General features: G+C 56.1%; 1 protein-coding gene and 1 long non-coding RNA gene across 2 annotated transcripts; both read right to left on the bottom strand.

The window, feature by feature from the left end:
• Positions 1 to 430: 430 nt before the first annotated feature.
• LOC130156251 (corticoliberin-like) lies at positions 431 to 1,640 on the bottom strand. Its single transcript, XM_056354573.1, has 2 exons — positions 1,461 to 1,640; positions 431 to 1,047 (listed from the first exon to the last, which is right to left on the bottom strand). Exon 2 carries the CDS (start codon positions 1,021 to 1,023, stop codon positions 631 to 633), a length of 393 nt encoding a protein of 130 aa, XP_056210548.1. The 5' UTR covers positions 1,024 to 1,047; positions 1,461 to 1,640; the 3' UTR covers positions 431 to 630.
• Positions 1,641 to 4,821: 3,181 nt separating this feature from the next.
• On the bottom strand, positions 4,822 to 8,484 carry LOC130156568 (uncharacterized). Its single transcript, XR_008824468.1, has 2 exons — positions 8,271 to 8,484; positions 4,822 to 5,100 (listed from the first exon to the last, which is right to left on the bottom strand). It is a non-coding gene; the product is annotated as an uncharacterized LOC130156568 (long non-coding RNA).
• Between the last annotated feature and the right edge of the window lie 7,653 nt (positions 8,485 to 16,137).

Below are 16,137 nucleotides of genomic sequence, written 5' to 3'. Positions count from 1 at the left end.
TTCATGTGAAATGCGTGTGTTTTCACATGCATGCATGTGCACACGTGTTCATCCTGTGCTCCCATGGCTGCCGAATGGCGCAGCTTCTGCTTCTCCCACCCGAGAGGCACGAGCTGCACACTCAGAGCACTTTGTGCTTGCACCTTTCATGTAGGGATGCATCTGGGATTGCTCCGGTGGTTTTGGGGAGACCTGGTTTGGGTCCAAGGGTGGTGCTAGGGACTGAGCAGCTCTGGGAGGGGAAGGGGTGCTCACTACCCATGACTGCTGCAACACTGATATGTCAAAGCATTCCCAAACCCTGTGTCTGCAAAGGGGACAGATCCAGAGGGCTCAAAATCAAGGATACCCCCCGCCCCCACCCCCCACCCCAAAAGGGAGCAGAGGAAAGGGTCACCTTTACCAGCCCCACGTAGGATGCAAGAGCACGGCAGGTGCGAGGGCGACTTTAATGCACAACAGCAAGAGCAACACGCAGGACGCAGCAATTGGAACCCCGCTGGGCAATGGGGGGCTCCCTGGGCACGGCTCCAGCCCCTGGTTGGGCAGCAGCATCCCCCCCTCTTCTCTGCTCTGCCATGGCTGCTCACTATGGGGTCGGTCTCCTTCATTCCCCCCCACGACCCTCCCTCATTTTCCTATACTCTGCAGCAAGAGCTTATTGCTGAGCGCCTTCTGGGCCAGTCTCTCCTCCCGGGACATCTCCAGGAACTCGCGCAGGAGGTGGAAGGTAAGATCCAGCGAGTTGGGTTTGCCATCTCGCCTCTTGCCGGTTTGCAGCCCCCGTGCGCTGCGGGGGGCCGGGGTGGGCTCTGCCCCACGGGGCTGGCACAGTCTTTGGGGCAGGGGGCCGGCAGCAGGGACCGGGGATGGTGGGGTTCCCGGCCAGGGCTCCCAGATGGGCTGGGGGACCAGGGTCAGCCTGCGGGACGGGCCGCGGGGCCACTGCAGGGGCGAGCAGGTCTCCGAGGGCAGGAAGAGCAGGACGAGGACGGAGGCAGCCGAAATCATCCTGATCCGCATCGCAGCCGCTCCGGGGCCAGATGCCTGCAAGAGCCCCCCCACCCCAGCCCCCCGCACCCCTCCGCTGCAGTCAGGGGGCACCCGACAGGCTTCACACCATGGGAGTCCCCCGCCCCAAGGGTAAGACCCCTGGGGATAGAACCTCCCCGGGACGGGACCCCTACCCCCCACAGATGGAGACCCCTCCCTCCCTCAAGTCCCTGGAACAGGACACCCGGGCGCTGGAACCCCCCCACCCAGGTATGGGACACCCCTGCTCCCGAGTGGGACAGCCCCCCCACCTTGGACCGGGTCTTCCCCCGAGCATGCGACACCCACAGAAGCTGGGACGGGACCCCCGGGACCTGGGACCCTCCAACCCCGTCATGAGACCCTCATACCCCCAGGACCGGACACCTCCCGGGGGTTCCCTGTCCTGGGTCCCCGGCCGCGCTCACCGCTCGCCGCCGCTCCGCCCGGCAAGACGCACCGCACCGCGCCGCCCGCCCGCCACCGCGCTATATAGGGGCGGCGGCGGGACTCACGTGACCGCGCTATACCGGGCGGCGCGGGGCCCCGTGACGCGGCGCGGGGTGGCGGGAGCTGTCCGCGGTGCTGAACGGCCGCGGGGGTGGGGGGAGCCCGGCGGACACCGGGACCGTGGGGGGAGGGTCTGGGGGACGGGGGGGATCAGGGGGAGTGTCTGGGGGACACGGGGGATAGTGGGGGGAGGGTCTGGGGGACACGGGGGATCAGGGGGAGTGTCTGGGGGACACGGGGGATAGTGGGGGGAGGGTCTGGGGGACACGGGGGATCAGGGGGAGTGTCTGGGGGACACGGGGGATAGTGGGGGGAGGGTCTGGGGGGACACGGGGGATCAGGGGGGAGTGTCTGGGGGACACGGGGGATAGTGGGGGGAGGGTCTGGGGGGACACGGGGGATCAGGGGGAGTGTCTGGGGGACACGGGGGACCTGGGGGGAGGGTCTGGGGGGACACGGGGGATCAGGGGGAGTGTCTGGGGGACACGGGGGACCTGGGGGGAGGGTCTGGGGGGACACGGGGGATCAGGGGGAGTGTCTGGGGGACACGGGGGATAGTGGGGGGAGGGTCTGGGGGGGACACGGGGGATCAGGGGGAGTGTCTGGGGGACACGGGGGACCTGGGGGGAGGGTCTGGGGGGACACGGGGGATCAGGGGGAGTGTCTGGGGGACACGGGGGGACCTGGGGGGAGAGTCTGGGATGACATGGAGGATCAGGGGGAGAGTCTGGGGTGGGACACGGGGATCGTGGGAAGGGTCTGGGGGACACAGGGGATGCTGGGGGGAGGGTCTGGGGGACACGGGGGATCGGGGGAGGGTCTGAGGGACACGGGGGACCTGGGGGGAGAGTCTGGGATGACATGGAGGATCAGGGGGAGAGTCTGGGGTGGGACACGGGGACTGTGGGGAGGGTCTGGGGGACACCGGGGGTCGTGAGGGGTGAGTCTGGGGGACACAGGGGATTGGGGGGGGAGTTTAGGGTGACATGGAGTACCAGGGGAGAGTCTAAGGGGAACATGGGGGATCGTGGGGCGTGGGTGTCTGGGGGGACATGGGGATCACAGGAGGAGAGTCTGGGGTGACACAGGGATCCGGGGGGTGCAAGGGTAGGAGTCTGGTGGGGGATGCGGGGTTCATGGGCATGTGGAGAGAATCTGGGGGTACACAGGGTATGGTGGGGTGAGGGAGGTGTTTTGGAGCTATCGGGGGGGACATGGGGGGTGGGAGGTGTGCAGGGTGTGTAAGCAAGTGGGCACAGATGGTTCAAGGGGATTTCTCTGTGTGTCAGAGGGGTGGGGGTGTTCAGGAGATAAGGGGGTTCCAGGAGGGGTCAGAGGGGGTGTGTGGGGGTGTGTGTGTGGGTGTGTGTGTGCATAACAGACCCACCGTGTACAACGATGGTGCAACAGGACCAAACCCTCGTTCCCGCATCCCACTGGGACGTGTTTCCAAGCACTCTGCCACAAATTCACACTCAGTCCCCTGGAAACCCCCACGGAGCCCCCCACCCCCCGCAGGGCCATGCATGCCGTGTGGGGTACACGCATGGGATCAGCCCGGAGCTCTGCACCACTTTGTTTCACAGGGAAGGTTTTCCCCACTGGTGACCGCAGCTCCTTTGGAAGTTGCCCAGCAAAGGCAGCCCCGACACCTTCCCCAGCTCCTCCGAGTGATTTCATCTAGTGTTGTGCAGATGAAAACTTCACTTCAGAAGCGTAAATGTGTTTCTGGAGCACCTTTGGTGAAGCAAAAAAGGCACGCTCCTTCCCTGGCCTGATCGCCCAGCAGACGCACACCTCTGGGTGCAAATCGGGGTCCAAGGGATTCATGCATGTGATTCATTTGCCTTTTCCTCCCTCCCTGCTGGAGCTTTCATTATTCGGCACTTGGAGCTCAGCAATCACTTCATCTTGCAAAAGTGCTGCTGTCTCTAAAACTAAAATTCCCTCATGAGAAATAAACATTTCAAGAGAAGGGGAAAAAAACAAAGCAACCCACATTAAATAGAACTTGAATGAATAGCAAGAACCCCACGTCCTCCCGCAGGTCAAGAGCCACCCAAAAAACATAGGCTTTGCTGCTTTCTGGAGGGTCACTGGAAAGGGTGAAGGGGATTTGGGGGGGAGGTGAGCTGGGGGTCCCCCCCACACCCTCTCAACTCCTAGCAGAAGCAAAGTGGCCTTCGGGCAGGCAGGAGCGGGTAGCATCTGCCTCCCACTTGCTTTGTGCGTGGTGTATTTTCTAAGTCCTTTTCTTTACTGAATCATCGAGAACAGCTGTAATTTCCAGCGCTCCACCTGAGCCTGCTTTTCCCTCTGTGCCCCAAAGCCTGACCCCGTGCCGCAGCTGTGCCAGGCACTGAGCCGGTCCCCGCCGCGCTGCAGGAGCCCTTGGATGCGGGCTCCTGCTGCCCTGCCCACAGTTCCCTGGGCATCTGCCCAACCTGCTGGGAGCTGTGGGCAAATGTGACCCCCCAAATCCCATCAGGAGAGGGGAATGGCTCCACCAGTGACAGGAGCCCTGGCCCCGGGGAGTGCCAGCACAGGGGAATGGAGCTGACTTGTGGGGGTCCTGGCATGGTTTTAAGTCTTCTTGAAGCTGGGTCAGGACTTAGCGCATGCTGGTGCTGCCCTGCCAACCCAGCTGCTCCCCTGCCTGCCTGGTGCTCCCCTGCCTGTCCAGCTGCTCTCTGTCATGGGGCAGCATTGGTATAACACATGCAAGTGAATCTGCAGCTTATTTTTACACAGGCCAAGCACGAGGATAAGTGACCCCAGATGTCTCAGAGCTGCGGGAGTTGAGGTGGCAGAGCCAGGCACCGACAGCCAGGGAGCCCTCGGTCTTAGGGGCAGCCCATGCCCGGGGGTCCCAACAGCAGCGATTTTGGCTGCCCCCTGCAAGTGGGGCTGGGCTCTCTCTGCAAAACTCTTTTTGCCCCATGTCCTAGGGCTGCTCTGCAGAAACAGCACTCAGGAGGGCCAGGGGCTGCAGGGGGAGAGCTGCAGCAGGAGGGGCTGATGCCTGGAACGTCACCTGTGGGGCTTTGGGGGCCACCCTGGCTCGGGAGAAGCGAGCCAGTGGCTCTGGGCAGAGAGAGCTGCTCCTGCACTGACAACCTCACAGCCAGGTGCAGACATGGGGAGATGCAGCTCCGTTCATCTGTGACCCCCACGGCCAGCACTAGGGCTGCTAATGCTTTAGACTGTTTTTTCTTTCAGTTCATGTGCTTTAGGATTAGTCATTTAATTGTAGAAAAGTCAGTGAATCCAACAAGTGCGTCTTGTCCTTGTGTTTTATTTAGGAAGCTCAACTTGGAAATTTTTTTAAAAAATAGTATCTTTTTTCCTGCTCCCTTCATAAATTACTGACACATTCAGCACTGAAGGGCCCCGCATGCTGCCTGGGGATTTATTATCGTCACTTTTAGGGATGTCACTGTCTCTTCCTTTAGTCAGGAGTGCGAGGAGCGACGTGTTAATGATGCTTTCAAGGATGCCAAATTCACCCCTCAGCTGCGCTTATTGGCTCGCAGAGGCATGGATCCGGCGGCCTCGCAGCTGGTGGGAGTCAGAGAGGTTCCTAATTAGGCGCTTTTAACTCTCAGAGCCTTCTGTCTCGTGAACAGCAAGTTGCACGCGGCAGCTGCTGTTTCACCGACCATGACAGCTTTGGAACTAAAGCGTGGCCGAACTTCCAGCAGCTTCTCCTAGGGAATGGGTAGGATTTGCCGGCCACTTTCCTCCCTTTGCTCCTTGGGGGCTGGCAGGCACCCACCCCAGTCCTTCCCCACCATCACAAACAGCCGTGCTAGGGCTCATGTGTGTATCGGGGAAAGGCGGCAGACCAAGCTGTGGTGCCCCTCTGCTCCCCGCCGTGCATCCCCATGTGGCAGGTGGAGGGGGTGGCTGTGGGGTGTTGGTGGGGGCCAGCGCTGCCCATCCTTGCTCTGGAGAAGACATCTCATGGGCTGACGAACCTGAGATTGACCCTTATGTTTCACCATTCTCAGGTTAGACAGTCCTCGAGGTGCCCCTCGCTTGGGCAGCCACTGAACCCCATGCCTTGTGCCCTGTACCCCATGCCCTGTGCCCCACACCATGTGCTCACCCAGACCCCCCAGCCTTTGAGCAATTTGGAAGACAAAGCAGAGAAGCAGCCCCTTGGTTCTGCCTTCCCACAGTGGCACTTCAGCTCCTTTCCAGCCCGGCTCAGCCCCTGGACTCTCCATGGAGCAGCCCCTTCCCAAAGGGATGCTGGTGGGAGTTTTTCCCCTGGAGCCACCTTGATGCACGGGGTCAAGGCTGTTGAAGAGGGAAAGGGGTGTCTGGCAGGGCTGAACCCCTGCCTGCACACTGCCTGAGCTGGGCTGGCAGCTTGCTCCCCATGCTTTCACCTTCATTTTTGTTCCTGCCATTGCACATTGCTGGGGTGGCTCACAGCAGCATCCAGGACTCCTTCTGGGCTCGGCATCCCAAAGCAGGTGCTAGAGGAGCAGCAGGAGGGATATGTCCCCAGGCTGGGGACATGCAGCCATGGGCCAGCTGAATGGTCGCGTCCATGGGTTTAACAGCCAGCAGTGGATATTCTTGTCTGTGTTCGCAGGCGGCATTGTGACTCTGATTTTATGGTGGGGTTGCCTGTGGGACCTACTTGATCCTCCTAACATCCCCAGCCAGCTGGCCCTGCATGCTCCCATGGGGGCTTTGAGTTACTTGATCAAGCCAAACTGCTGCAGCACATGGGCATCTCCTGATTCAGACTGAACCAGCCAAAGGCCTTTGCTCCTGTCAGGAACTGGTTGTGGCCCTGCAGGTTTTTGCAGCTGCAGAAGGCAGGCAGGAGGGCTCATGCCGTGCATACAAGACTCGGAGCCGGGCCCCTCTCCAGCCACCGATGCAAATGGCAGGAGGTGCCCAGGGCCTCTGGGAGTGTGAGTTGCATCATGCAGGGACCCAGGGAGAGTGGTCGGTGCGAACCAGCTCCAGTCAAGCCATATGCATGGGCTCAGCGAGGTTGGGAAGAAGCAGGGATAGTCACGGCCTTCACTGCTGAGCGTGGGACCCCGTGCCGTGCTCCTGAGCAGCCTGGGATGCACAGGGTCCCATGCTCAGCGGTGGAGGAAAACTTCCCCCTCTACCTTGATGGGAGCAGGGAGGAGGGTAGCCATGTGAGTGCAGGCCCTTTGAAATCCTGGCCCTACTTCTCTCCTGTGTAGATTTTTATTTTTTTTTTTCAAAGAAAGGAGGTGCATGCCTGGGTGCACTGCAGCCATTGGTAAGCACATGATGGGGGCTGTACAGAGCGGGAAAGCTGCACACCTGCTTGAACAGGCATCGGCTGCATTTCAACATGCGTAATGAGTTGGGAACAGCCCAGCTCGCCTGGTGCAGAGGTTTGCATCTGGCTGTGTGGGGCAGAGCACTGGGCTCCATGAGCTGAGCTGAAATCACCCAGTGCCACTGTTAAATGGGGACACGGCAGCTCAGGGCTGCAGTGCCCAGGGTTGGGAATGTGCAGAACCACATATGGGGCTGCAGGGGACCGAAAAGGTTGGGCTCAGGATGGGTCTGAGCTTGGCACGGGCTGTGTGGTTAACTCTGCCTTAACGATTTTTGAGAGCTGCCTGTTCCTGGGAACACCACCAATGGAGAGTCTGCCTGCACCCCAGGAAATTCTCTAGCACCTCATTATCTTCAAATAATCTTCACTCCTAATGCACTTCCCTTGCTGTGTTTCCTTGGGCCATCAGCATCCGAGAGAGGGAAGACAGCTGTCCTTCCCCTCCGCAGCAGCCGCTCCCGTGGTTGCAGACGGCAGCACCCATGCAAGCAGCAGGAGCGGCAGGGTGTGCTTCTGCAGGGTCTGCCCTGGATTTGGAATCTCAGTAACACAAAAATCTTCTGCCCATCTCTGCAGGTGACAGGGTGGGTTTTTTTGGTTTGGCTTCCTAATACTATGGGATGGAAAATTGCTTCTCTGATGATAGGGATGTCTGGCTGCTGTATCTGGCAGCCTCACGGCAGAGTGATTTGCCGTAAGTGTGGAAAAATGAATGTTAAAAGCTCATCAAGTAAGATGAGTGAACTAACTACAAAGACAAAGGGAAGGATTTTTTAAGATCGGCACTGACAAGCTCCGTGCAAGATGTGAGCGGGCCTAGAAAGCTGTCAGAAAAAGGCACAGAGCAATCTGTGATCCATTTTCAACCCCTTTCCGGATTTCTTGCTTTGTTTGGATCCTAACACATTCCCACGTGTATGGTATGGACTGAACCAGGTGCACCTCTAGGTACCCCATACACAGCCAAGACTATTTCAACAGAATGATTCTGGATTTGCCCAGGAGCAAAGGAAAGAAAAATCTTTCAGGCAAGAACGAAGGGAACTACAGAGCCACAGCACAGCTTTAGCTTCTCAAATGCCTGTGTTGGAAATCTGTGATGGGCTTTTTTTAGGGGTTTTTAGGGGTTTGGGGTTTTTTTAAGCTTTACACGATGGGCTTGCAAAGACAAAAAAAAAAGAGGAAAAGCCAAACAGAATTAGTTTCTCCAAGCAAGGTTAATTTTTAGTAAGTTTGGGACAGAGCAATGAAGCAGCGGTAAACTGCTCCCAGCATCCCCCATTGCAAGAGGGAGCTGAGCAGAAACGCAGTAAGGCCTTCCAAGAATAATTAGAAATCATTTCTGCAGAAGGGAGAAAAAGAAGACGCAGGGCAGCACCTGCCTTACCTGCAAACCCACGCTGTCCCCGGGGAGGCGAGGCAGAAGCCAGCTCCCCTGCGCCAGCTGCCTGGCCCCTCTCGCCTGCTCTCCTCCACCCTGCCACCCCCATGCCGGCTTTTATGGCCTTTCGTGTCACTCAGCTGAGTTGAGCCGGGCTACAGCGAATTGCCGCACTTTCTGCTGGCTTCCTGTTTGTTCATCGTGAGCGTCTGTGGTAAAATTTCCATTACACGATGGACAGACAGGGCGGCAAAGAGAAGTGAAGCAAAAAAAAACCCAACAAAAACCCAACCAAAAACCCAACCCAACTCTGCGTTTTAGTGGTTCTCTTGACTCATTTGAAAATGAGAAAGTGCCCGGCCCCTGTTAGATAGAGAGGGTGGTGAGGAGGGATGCTGTGGCTGCGGGAGCTGCAGAGCATCCTCCAGTGTCTGGGTCCAGCCTGGGCATGAAGCTACTCTGCTTTCCCCTCTCTGTGCCCCTGAGAGGATGGAGAGGTCTAATTCCTCAGTTCAACAAGCAGAAGACCCTCATTTCCACCCAACCCACCAAAAAAGTGTGTTTCCTAAATGCTGCCTCTGAATGAAGCCTGAGCACAGGCAAAGCTCTGTCCTGCTCTGACCAAGGGCTGTGGCATATGTCTACATCCCCCTCCACCCTAAAGCCACGCCAGCTGAGGCGGCAGAGGCCAAACCCAGAGTGGAGAGCAGCCTCTGCACCTCACAGCTTTAAAGAGAGCAGATCTGGAAGAGGAGTGATTTATTTTGATCTTTCATTTATCCTTGGTGTGCCCGAAAGAGCCATTTTGGTTGTAGAACAGAGGAGAGCAAAGGATAAGGCGGAACACTGCCTGCCATGAAAATGGGGGTGCTACCAAAGGGTGCAGGTGCACCTGAGGCAGTGTCCCTTGGTCTGGAGGGGCACAGCACATTTCTGTGGAGCTGGAGCAGTGCGTGTATAAGGCAGGACACACAGCTGTGGGGCAAGCTGCGCTCCTCGCTGCCTCTGCAAAGGGTGGTTTCCATCGGCCACTGCAGAGTCTCTGACAGCTCCTGGTGTGCTCCAGCCTGTGTTTCTCCCTCAGCCCCACCAGTGCCCTGGGCTGCCCCTGTCTCACTCTGCTCGGTGCTGAGCCCTGCTTTTGAGGGTGTAAAGAACCCCATGTCCTGGTTTCTGAGCTGAAATGGGGCTGCGCAGGTGAGCAATGGTGGTGGTGGAGGGGGTCAGTCTGGTGGCTCAAGGCCCTGGGTTGGGTTCACCATCTTCTTCAGTGCCCCTTTCCAGGAAACCCTGTGTGATGGCAGAGGGGTTGTGGAGCTGCAGCCCAGCTCTTTCCAAGCTCTGTGTGACAGTGCCATGTTACCCCTGGGAAAAGCTGCGACACTGGGAGCTCGCTGTAGCCTTGGTGTAGATATCTGCACAGGATCTCTTTGGTGGGAACCATCTGCAAAACCCCCTCTGCTGCAGCGTGCAGTGTGTGTGTCCCTCTGCACCAGCAAAGGCAACGATGAGTGCAGGAAGTGCCTCAGTACCAGCACCAGTGGTATTTGAAGGGTATATTTATAAATATGAATAAATAAATATATATATATTTATAAATATATATAAATATACCAGCTGGCCATTTGAAGGGTATATTTAGCCAACCAAGTCACATCCTTCAAACTGGGCTCAGAGTGGAGGTCCTGGTGCCAGAGTGGCTCCCAGGTGCAACAGGCCCAGGGTCCTGCTGCAACGAGTGGAGATCTCCTCCTTGTCCCTGGCTCCGGCTCGCCTGTTCCCGAGGGACGGATGCCTGCAGGGAGGCTGTGAGCCCATCTCCTTCCCTGCATGCTCTGCCTTTCCAGTCTCACTGCTCAGGGCTCTTGTTTTCCTCCCTGTTTGTGTCACAGGGGGTTACCTCAGCCCGGGCTGCTCAGGGACTAGGCGATACCTGTAATGAACTCATCAGTGTGGCCCAGTGAGCTTGGAGAGGCTGCACTGCTCAAACCCTCCTTGTCTCTTACCGCTGCTATTGTTTGCATGAGAAAAGAAGGAAGGGGGGCACTTGCACATTCTTCTGTTTTTTCTTGCACTTAATTAAAAGCAGAAAAGGAATACTCATGATCCAAGATGTCTTCCTCTGCTCTGACTGTGTGTGTTTTAACACCTGTGCTTTCCCCGGAGCACAGCTATTTAGTGCCCGAACTCAGCAGTGGTGGGATGCACAGCAGATCCTGGCAGGGCAGAGACCTCTGCCCTTGGTGTGAGCCGACCTGCTCCTACCCAGCAGGGAATCTTGCATCTGCAGCCCGCACCCATGGGTGCTCCATGCTAAACCTACCCTTCCCCAGCACAGCTTGTGGTGCTACAGAGAAAACATGACAGTCACTTAAATAGCGCGACTCTCAGTAGCTGTCTGTCTTCCCAGCTACGGTGTGCGAGTGTGCTGCTGTTTTTGTACCTAAGACTGCAAGTTGTCATTAGCACAACAATATTTTTTCCCATTAATTAATTAAAACAATTGTTTCAGCAAGGAAGACAGGCAAAATAGCACAATTTTGCAAATGTATTTGCTGAGCACTGGGAAATGAAACAGTATTTGATAAACTGCTGAAGCCCTTGCTGCTGCTTCTCAGGGATGTTGCACTGAGTTTCAAGGTGTATGTAATTTTACTGGCTAACGAGCCATGTAAGACACTAGGGATAAGGCTTAGAAAAGAAAGCCAGATGAGCTTGGACCAGCTGCTAAAAGCTACCAGATGCACGCTGCAAAACTCTTGTGCCTGCCGTTAACCAGACCCCTGCCCCACCCAGCCTGCTGCGGCCAGAGCCCCAGGCGTGTGGTGTGGGGCAGCCCCCGGCCAGCGGTCGGTATGGCTCTGCCATGGTGGCTTGGCCACAGCAGAAATGTAGTGCAGATCATTGCAGCCCCCAGATGTTGCTCTCCACCTGCACAAAGCCACTGAGAACAGCAGGGCAGCTGCAGAGCCCTGCTCCGACCAGGGCTGAGACATCTGTATCCCTGGGCTTGTGAAAGACTCCCAAAACAAGGAGAAGGTTCCCAAAGTGCTGCACTGTAAAATCCTGATGGCTGGAAGCTTGAGCTGCAGCCATTTTTTTCAAATCTTACATCGGAGATCTAGGGCATATTTTTTCAAAGAAACACAATTCCTAGTTTGACATCGCGGACAGTTGCATGTCGCGTCTTTCTCCTGCGCTTTGGATCATTTTATTGAACTCTTTCCCAGCCCTTTCTCTTCTTGTTGCAATTGTTCCGTTTGGCCAGAGGGGTCAAAAAAAAGCGTATGTTTTTTTGAGGTCAAATAAAGTCTTCTAAATGTCTCTGATTTTTATATATGTCTCTGTGGTGAGCGAGCTTGACCAAGGATTGCTTTCAGCAACAGGCAGTGTGAATTTAACTTAAGGTTTCGGTGAAAAATTTTCCAGTGGCCTCAGGTAAACACGTTAGCTATAACGTGTCAGATGTATTGTCTGATCGCCGGCCTCAAATACTCCTCATACAACATTTCCATTGCTGTTTTGATAAAAACTTCTGAAAGAACGCCTCTGTTAGCAGAGCAGTGTTTGCAATGCGAGCCTCACCAGCAGTTAGTTGCAACACATTTTCTCGTTTATAACACGCAGAAATTAAGCTTTTTTTTTTTATAGTTGGCCAAGATGGTACCCTGCAGAGCTGCAGGCTGGAGATGCCAGGTCCGGAGAGCTGTGGCACGCTGCTCTGCCCAGATCCAGGTGCTGCAGGGTAGCAGCAAGGCTGCTGCTTGTGCTCGTCAGTGCAGCCCACTCCTGCAATGAATGCCAAGTTCTCAGATGAGTGGTGGGGCAAGCATGCACGTTTCAGCCCACAAGTTCTGCCTCTTTCTGTACAAATAGGAAACAAACGGTAGCAAGCTCAAAAGGAAAATGAGTCGTTTGTTCTGACCCGATTGATCACAGCATTGCTTTCCAGCCCCAAGCCCTGGAGATGCCTCAGGCAGTTACCTTTGGCTGGTGACAATGACATATTTCATCTGTTTTCAAAGAAAACCAAGCCCATCTGCAGCAGAAAGAGAAAATACAACCTGAAAGCTCTCCTCTCAGGTGCTCCTGCCTCAAAATGAATGTGTTTTCTCTTTGATGGTCAAGCAGATATCATTCTCGGGTTTTTGTGTTTTTTGGTGTTTTTTTTTTAACCGCTTCCATCTATTTTTAGTGACAAGGAGGTGGTGTTGAAGAGCCTCTGCTGCTGGTCAGATCAGCTGTGGTTTGGTTGCTCTAGACGCTGGGCAGGAAGCACAGCAAAGCCGGCCCAGGCACTGTGGGCACTGCAGGCACTGCGGGCTCTGCTGGGGCTGGCGGTCCTGCAGCAGTGGGGAAGGACCCCCATGATGGCTGATGGCGGGGGGCTGCAGCCAGGTTTGCAGGCACCTTGCAACAGCAATAAATCAAACACCTTTGGGAAGTTTTTTCGGTTATTTTAACAGGGGAGCTGGAAGTGTGGCATTGCCCTGGTGTGTAATGAGAAAAAAGGGATTTTTCCCCCCCTTTTGCCCTGTATCCCTGTGTTTCAGAAGGCTGTGGCTGCTGCAGGGGTGGCCGTCCTGCAAGGTGTCCCTGCTGCTGGTCAACAGAGGCATGAGCTGGGGCTGCAGCAGTGCTTGCCTCTCCCAGCTGTGTCTGGGAAGCATGGTGCTTGCGGCTCAACAAACCACGACATTTTCTTCTTTTTCCGCTTAATTAAAATGGCGTGACCCTCACAGGGCTGTTTGGGCTGGCAAGGAGGGCTGCAGTGGTGGTGCGGGCAGCACTGGCTGCCCTGCTGTGGTGTAACCTCATGGTCGGGGCTGCCTAAGAAAGCCTTAGATCGGTATCTTGGCAAAAAAAAAGTGGTTTTTTTGTTCTCGCTCTCACAGCCCCGGCACGATTGGCCAGCATGGCCGGCACTGGGGTGCACGTGTGTGTCCCGGCCAGGAGGGCAGGGCGGCAGAGGCGGGGAGGGCAGCCACCTGCCTCCCACGCAGTGTTTCCGACGTGGGATGTGGCGTGTTTGCTGCCAGCAGTTTGTCACAAACAAAAGAAATTAAATTTTATAGTGCTGGTAATAACAGGGTGGGAGACAGGGGCCTGGAGGATGCTCCGGACCGTGGCCACGGAAGGCTGAGAGGATCCAAGATGGTGCCGTGACCTGGGGATGAGGGAAACGGCAGCGGTGATGAGGCCACCTCTGGTGGAGGCCACCAGCCACAGCTGTTTGCTGCTCAGTTTACCATTGTCACCTCAAGTAGGGCGCAGAGGAGGGGAGGGGAAGGCGCCATGTTTTCAAGTGGCGGGAGCAGCACAGTGTGGGCACATGGCTGGTTTGCTGAGGTAAAATATGGCTGTGGTGGCAAAACCTGGGTTAGCCAGTGTGAAATGTGGATGTGCTGAGGGAAATGTGGATCTACTGAGGGAAAATGTGGATCTGCTGTGGGAAAGTGTACATCTTCTGAGGCAAAATGGGCATCTACTAAGGAAAAATGCACATTTACTGAGGAAAAAATGCAATCTAGGACAAAAGTGGATGTACTGAGGAAAAATGTGGATCTGCAGAGGGAAAGTACAGGTCTTCTGAGGCAAAATAGGGATCTACTTGGGAAAGATGCAGATCTGCTGAGGGAAAATGTGGATCTGAGGAAAAATGTGAACCTGCTGAGGAAAAAAGCAGATGTTCTGGGGAAAATTATGGAAGTACTGGGTTAAAAGCAAGAGTTCCCCTGGATGCAAAGTCCCAGAGACGTGTGGGCTGCGTGGTCCCTGTGGCCATGCCTATGGGACAGGATATGGGTCACTTGGACCTTAATGTGGTGGCAAGGAGAGCCGTGCCATGCTCTGCCGTGCCAGCCACTGGCCATGGGTGCTGGGGACTGCCTGGGTACGTGGGTGGCATTCAGCAGCCTGGAAGTGCTGCAAAACAAGATGTGGCAGTCTGAGGTTCTGGTGATGCCTCCTCCTTCCCACACCCTTCACACCAGGTTTTGTCTTGCCCTCCTGTGGCTGAGTATCCCACGGCTGCTGTCTATGCCTGCCGCAGGCTCACTGAGGCCATGGGTGCAGAACACCCTCTGATGGTGGTGGGTCACAGCCCCATTGCACCCAGAGCTTCTCCACCCACACGCCTCCCTGGGCCACTTCCTACATGTTACCCATCAAAGGCTGTATCCACCGTGTTTCAGGGAGTCTGGGTGTGTGGATTGGGATGAAGGATGTTGGGAAAAAAGAGATGCTTTGCCCTCCCATCCCCCCCAGGAAGTGGTGTGGGATCTTCACTCCTATGGTGGACCCTGGGGGCAAACCCTGCTCAAGACACACACATGATCTCGTGTCCCTCAAGGAGGCCAAGAGACTAAACAAGGTCTGCTGGGGTTTTGTACATGAAGGATGACGGTTGCATTCATTCATGGGGTTGAGCATGGTCTAGAAAGAAGACATCAGGCTCCTCCAGCACCAAGCTCTTGTGCCAGCGGCTGCAGCCCAGGGGAAGGACTGTGGGTGCAGACATGCTCCTCCATGGGCCTGGTGATGCTGCTGTCCCTTGTCCCACCACTGCTCACCTGGTGCCCCAGCCAAAACCCCCTATGTCTGCCTATCCTGTGTTTGTGCTTATGAGCTCTCCTTCCACCTACGCAAGGAACTATTTTTAGCAGACACTAATCAAGTGTCAGTGCTGGCTCTGAGCGTGGCTTTCAAGCCGAGGGCTCATGCTTTTGCCAAGCACTTGCAGGAACTCGGGCATGTGTTTTCTTTTAAATTTAGTTGAGAATTTATACAACATGCCGCAGAGCAGTGGCAGTTATTTTGGGCTCATCACACCTGAGCCCACACTGAGTTATCACCAGGCGACTCTCCACTTCAGCAAGGGCCTGACAGAACACCCCCCTCCCAGCCCCACTCCCCTTGCTGCCGGCAGTGCCTGCCTGCCTTGCCTAACCCCTCAGAAGCCAGGTCCAAGCCAGGGATGCCCAGCTGAGGGGTAGGTTTGCTCCTCCTGGCCCATCTCCAGCACAAGGATGTTGCATTGGTACTTTGAATCATGCAGGAATGGAAAACACTCTGTGCTCATCCACAGGGATCACAGTCTCCCCTGACTAAATCCACCTCGTGGGACTGGCCAGCTCCCCTTCCGCTGAGGTTACTCTAGCCTGCTAACAGCTTCCTGGAGACGGTTACGAGCCCCGCTCCTCACCACATCTCAAGCCGCTCTGATTCAGCCAGAGCAAGCTGGTGTTTGGGTGAGCTATGTTTCACTTCAGCGCTGAACTGAAACAGTGGCTTGGTGCTTTTAAAGCTAAAGCATGGCATGATCTGAGCTGAACTTCAGCTTCTTTGCAGACATGAACTGCCTCTCCTGTGGTACCAACCTTCACCGGGATCTAGAGCATGGTATTGCCTCCGCAGCGCATGGCAGCAAGAGCAGGGAGCTGGGGAATGGAGGCAGTGTGTTTTTCTCCTGCTCACAGCCCTGTTGCAGGCAGGAGACTCTGGTTTGAGTGGCGTTATCCTAGCCTTGCAGAGAGGCTGCAGGCTGATCTCTGTCCCCACCAGCTCCCACGGGGTGAAGGCTCCCTCCCTGCCTCGGTAGCATTAGACAGAGCAAGCGCGTCCTGTAGGGTAGGCTCTCCCTGGGGTGTAAGAGCTTCAGTGTTCAGCAAAGAGAAACACGGACCAGCTGCCTGTAACCAGCACAAAGATGGAGCCATAAAAACTGCTCCATGGCTGTAGCATCAGCCGCTCCTCAACAGCAGGGTCTCGACCTCCCACCACCACTCACAGCATCTCCCTTCCCAGGGCAGCAATCCCAAAGGGTGGCAAAACCTTCTGGGCACCAGTGGGAAGTGACAAAAGAATGGCTCCA

This window comes from Falco biarmicus, chromosome 10, assembly GCF_023638135.1.
Source record: "Falco biarmicus isolate bFalBia1 chromosome 10, bFalBia1.pri, whole genome shotgun sequence".
Lineage (NCBI taxonomy): Eukaryota > Metazoa > Chordata > Aves > Falconiformes > Falconidae > Falco > Falco biarmicus.
Note: the sequence above shows the minus strand (reverse complement) of the source record. Positions and strands in the feature narration are given on the sequence as shown.

What these genes read in the sequence shown, in the direction of transcription:
- LOC130156251 (XM_056354573.1), bottom strand. Translation starts at nt 1,023, where the DNA reads ATGCGGATCAGGATGATTTCGGCTGCCTCCGTCCTCGTCCTGCTCTTC.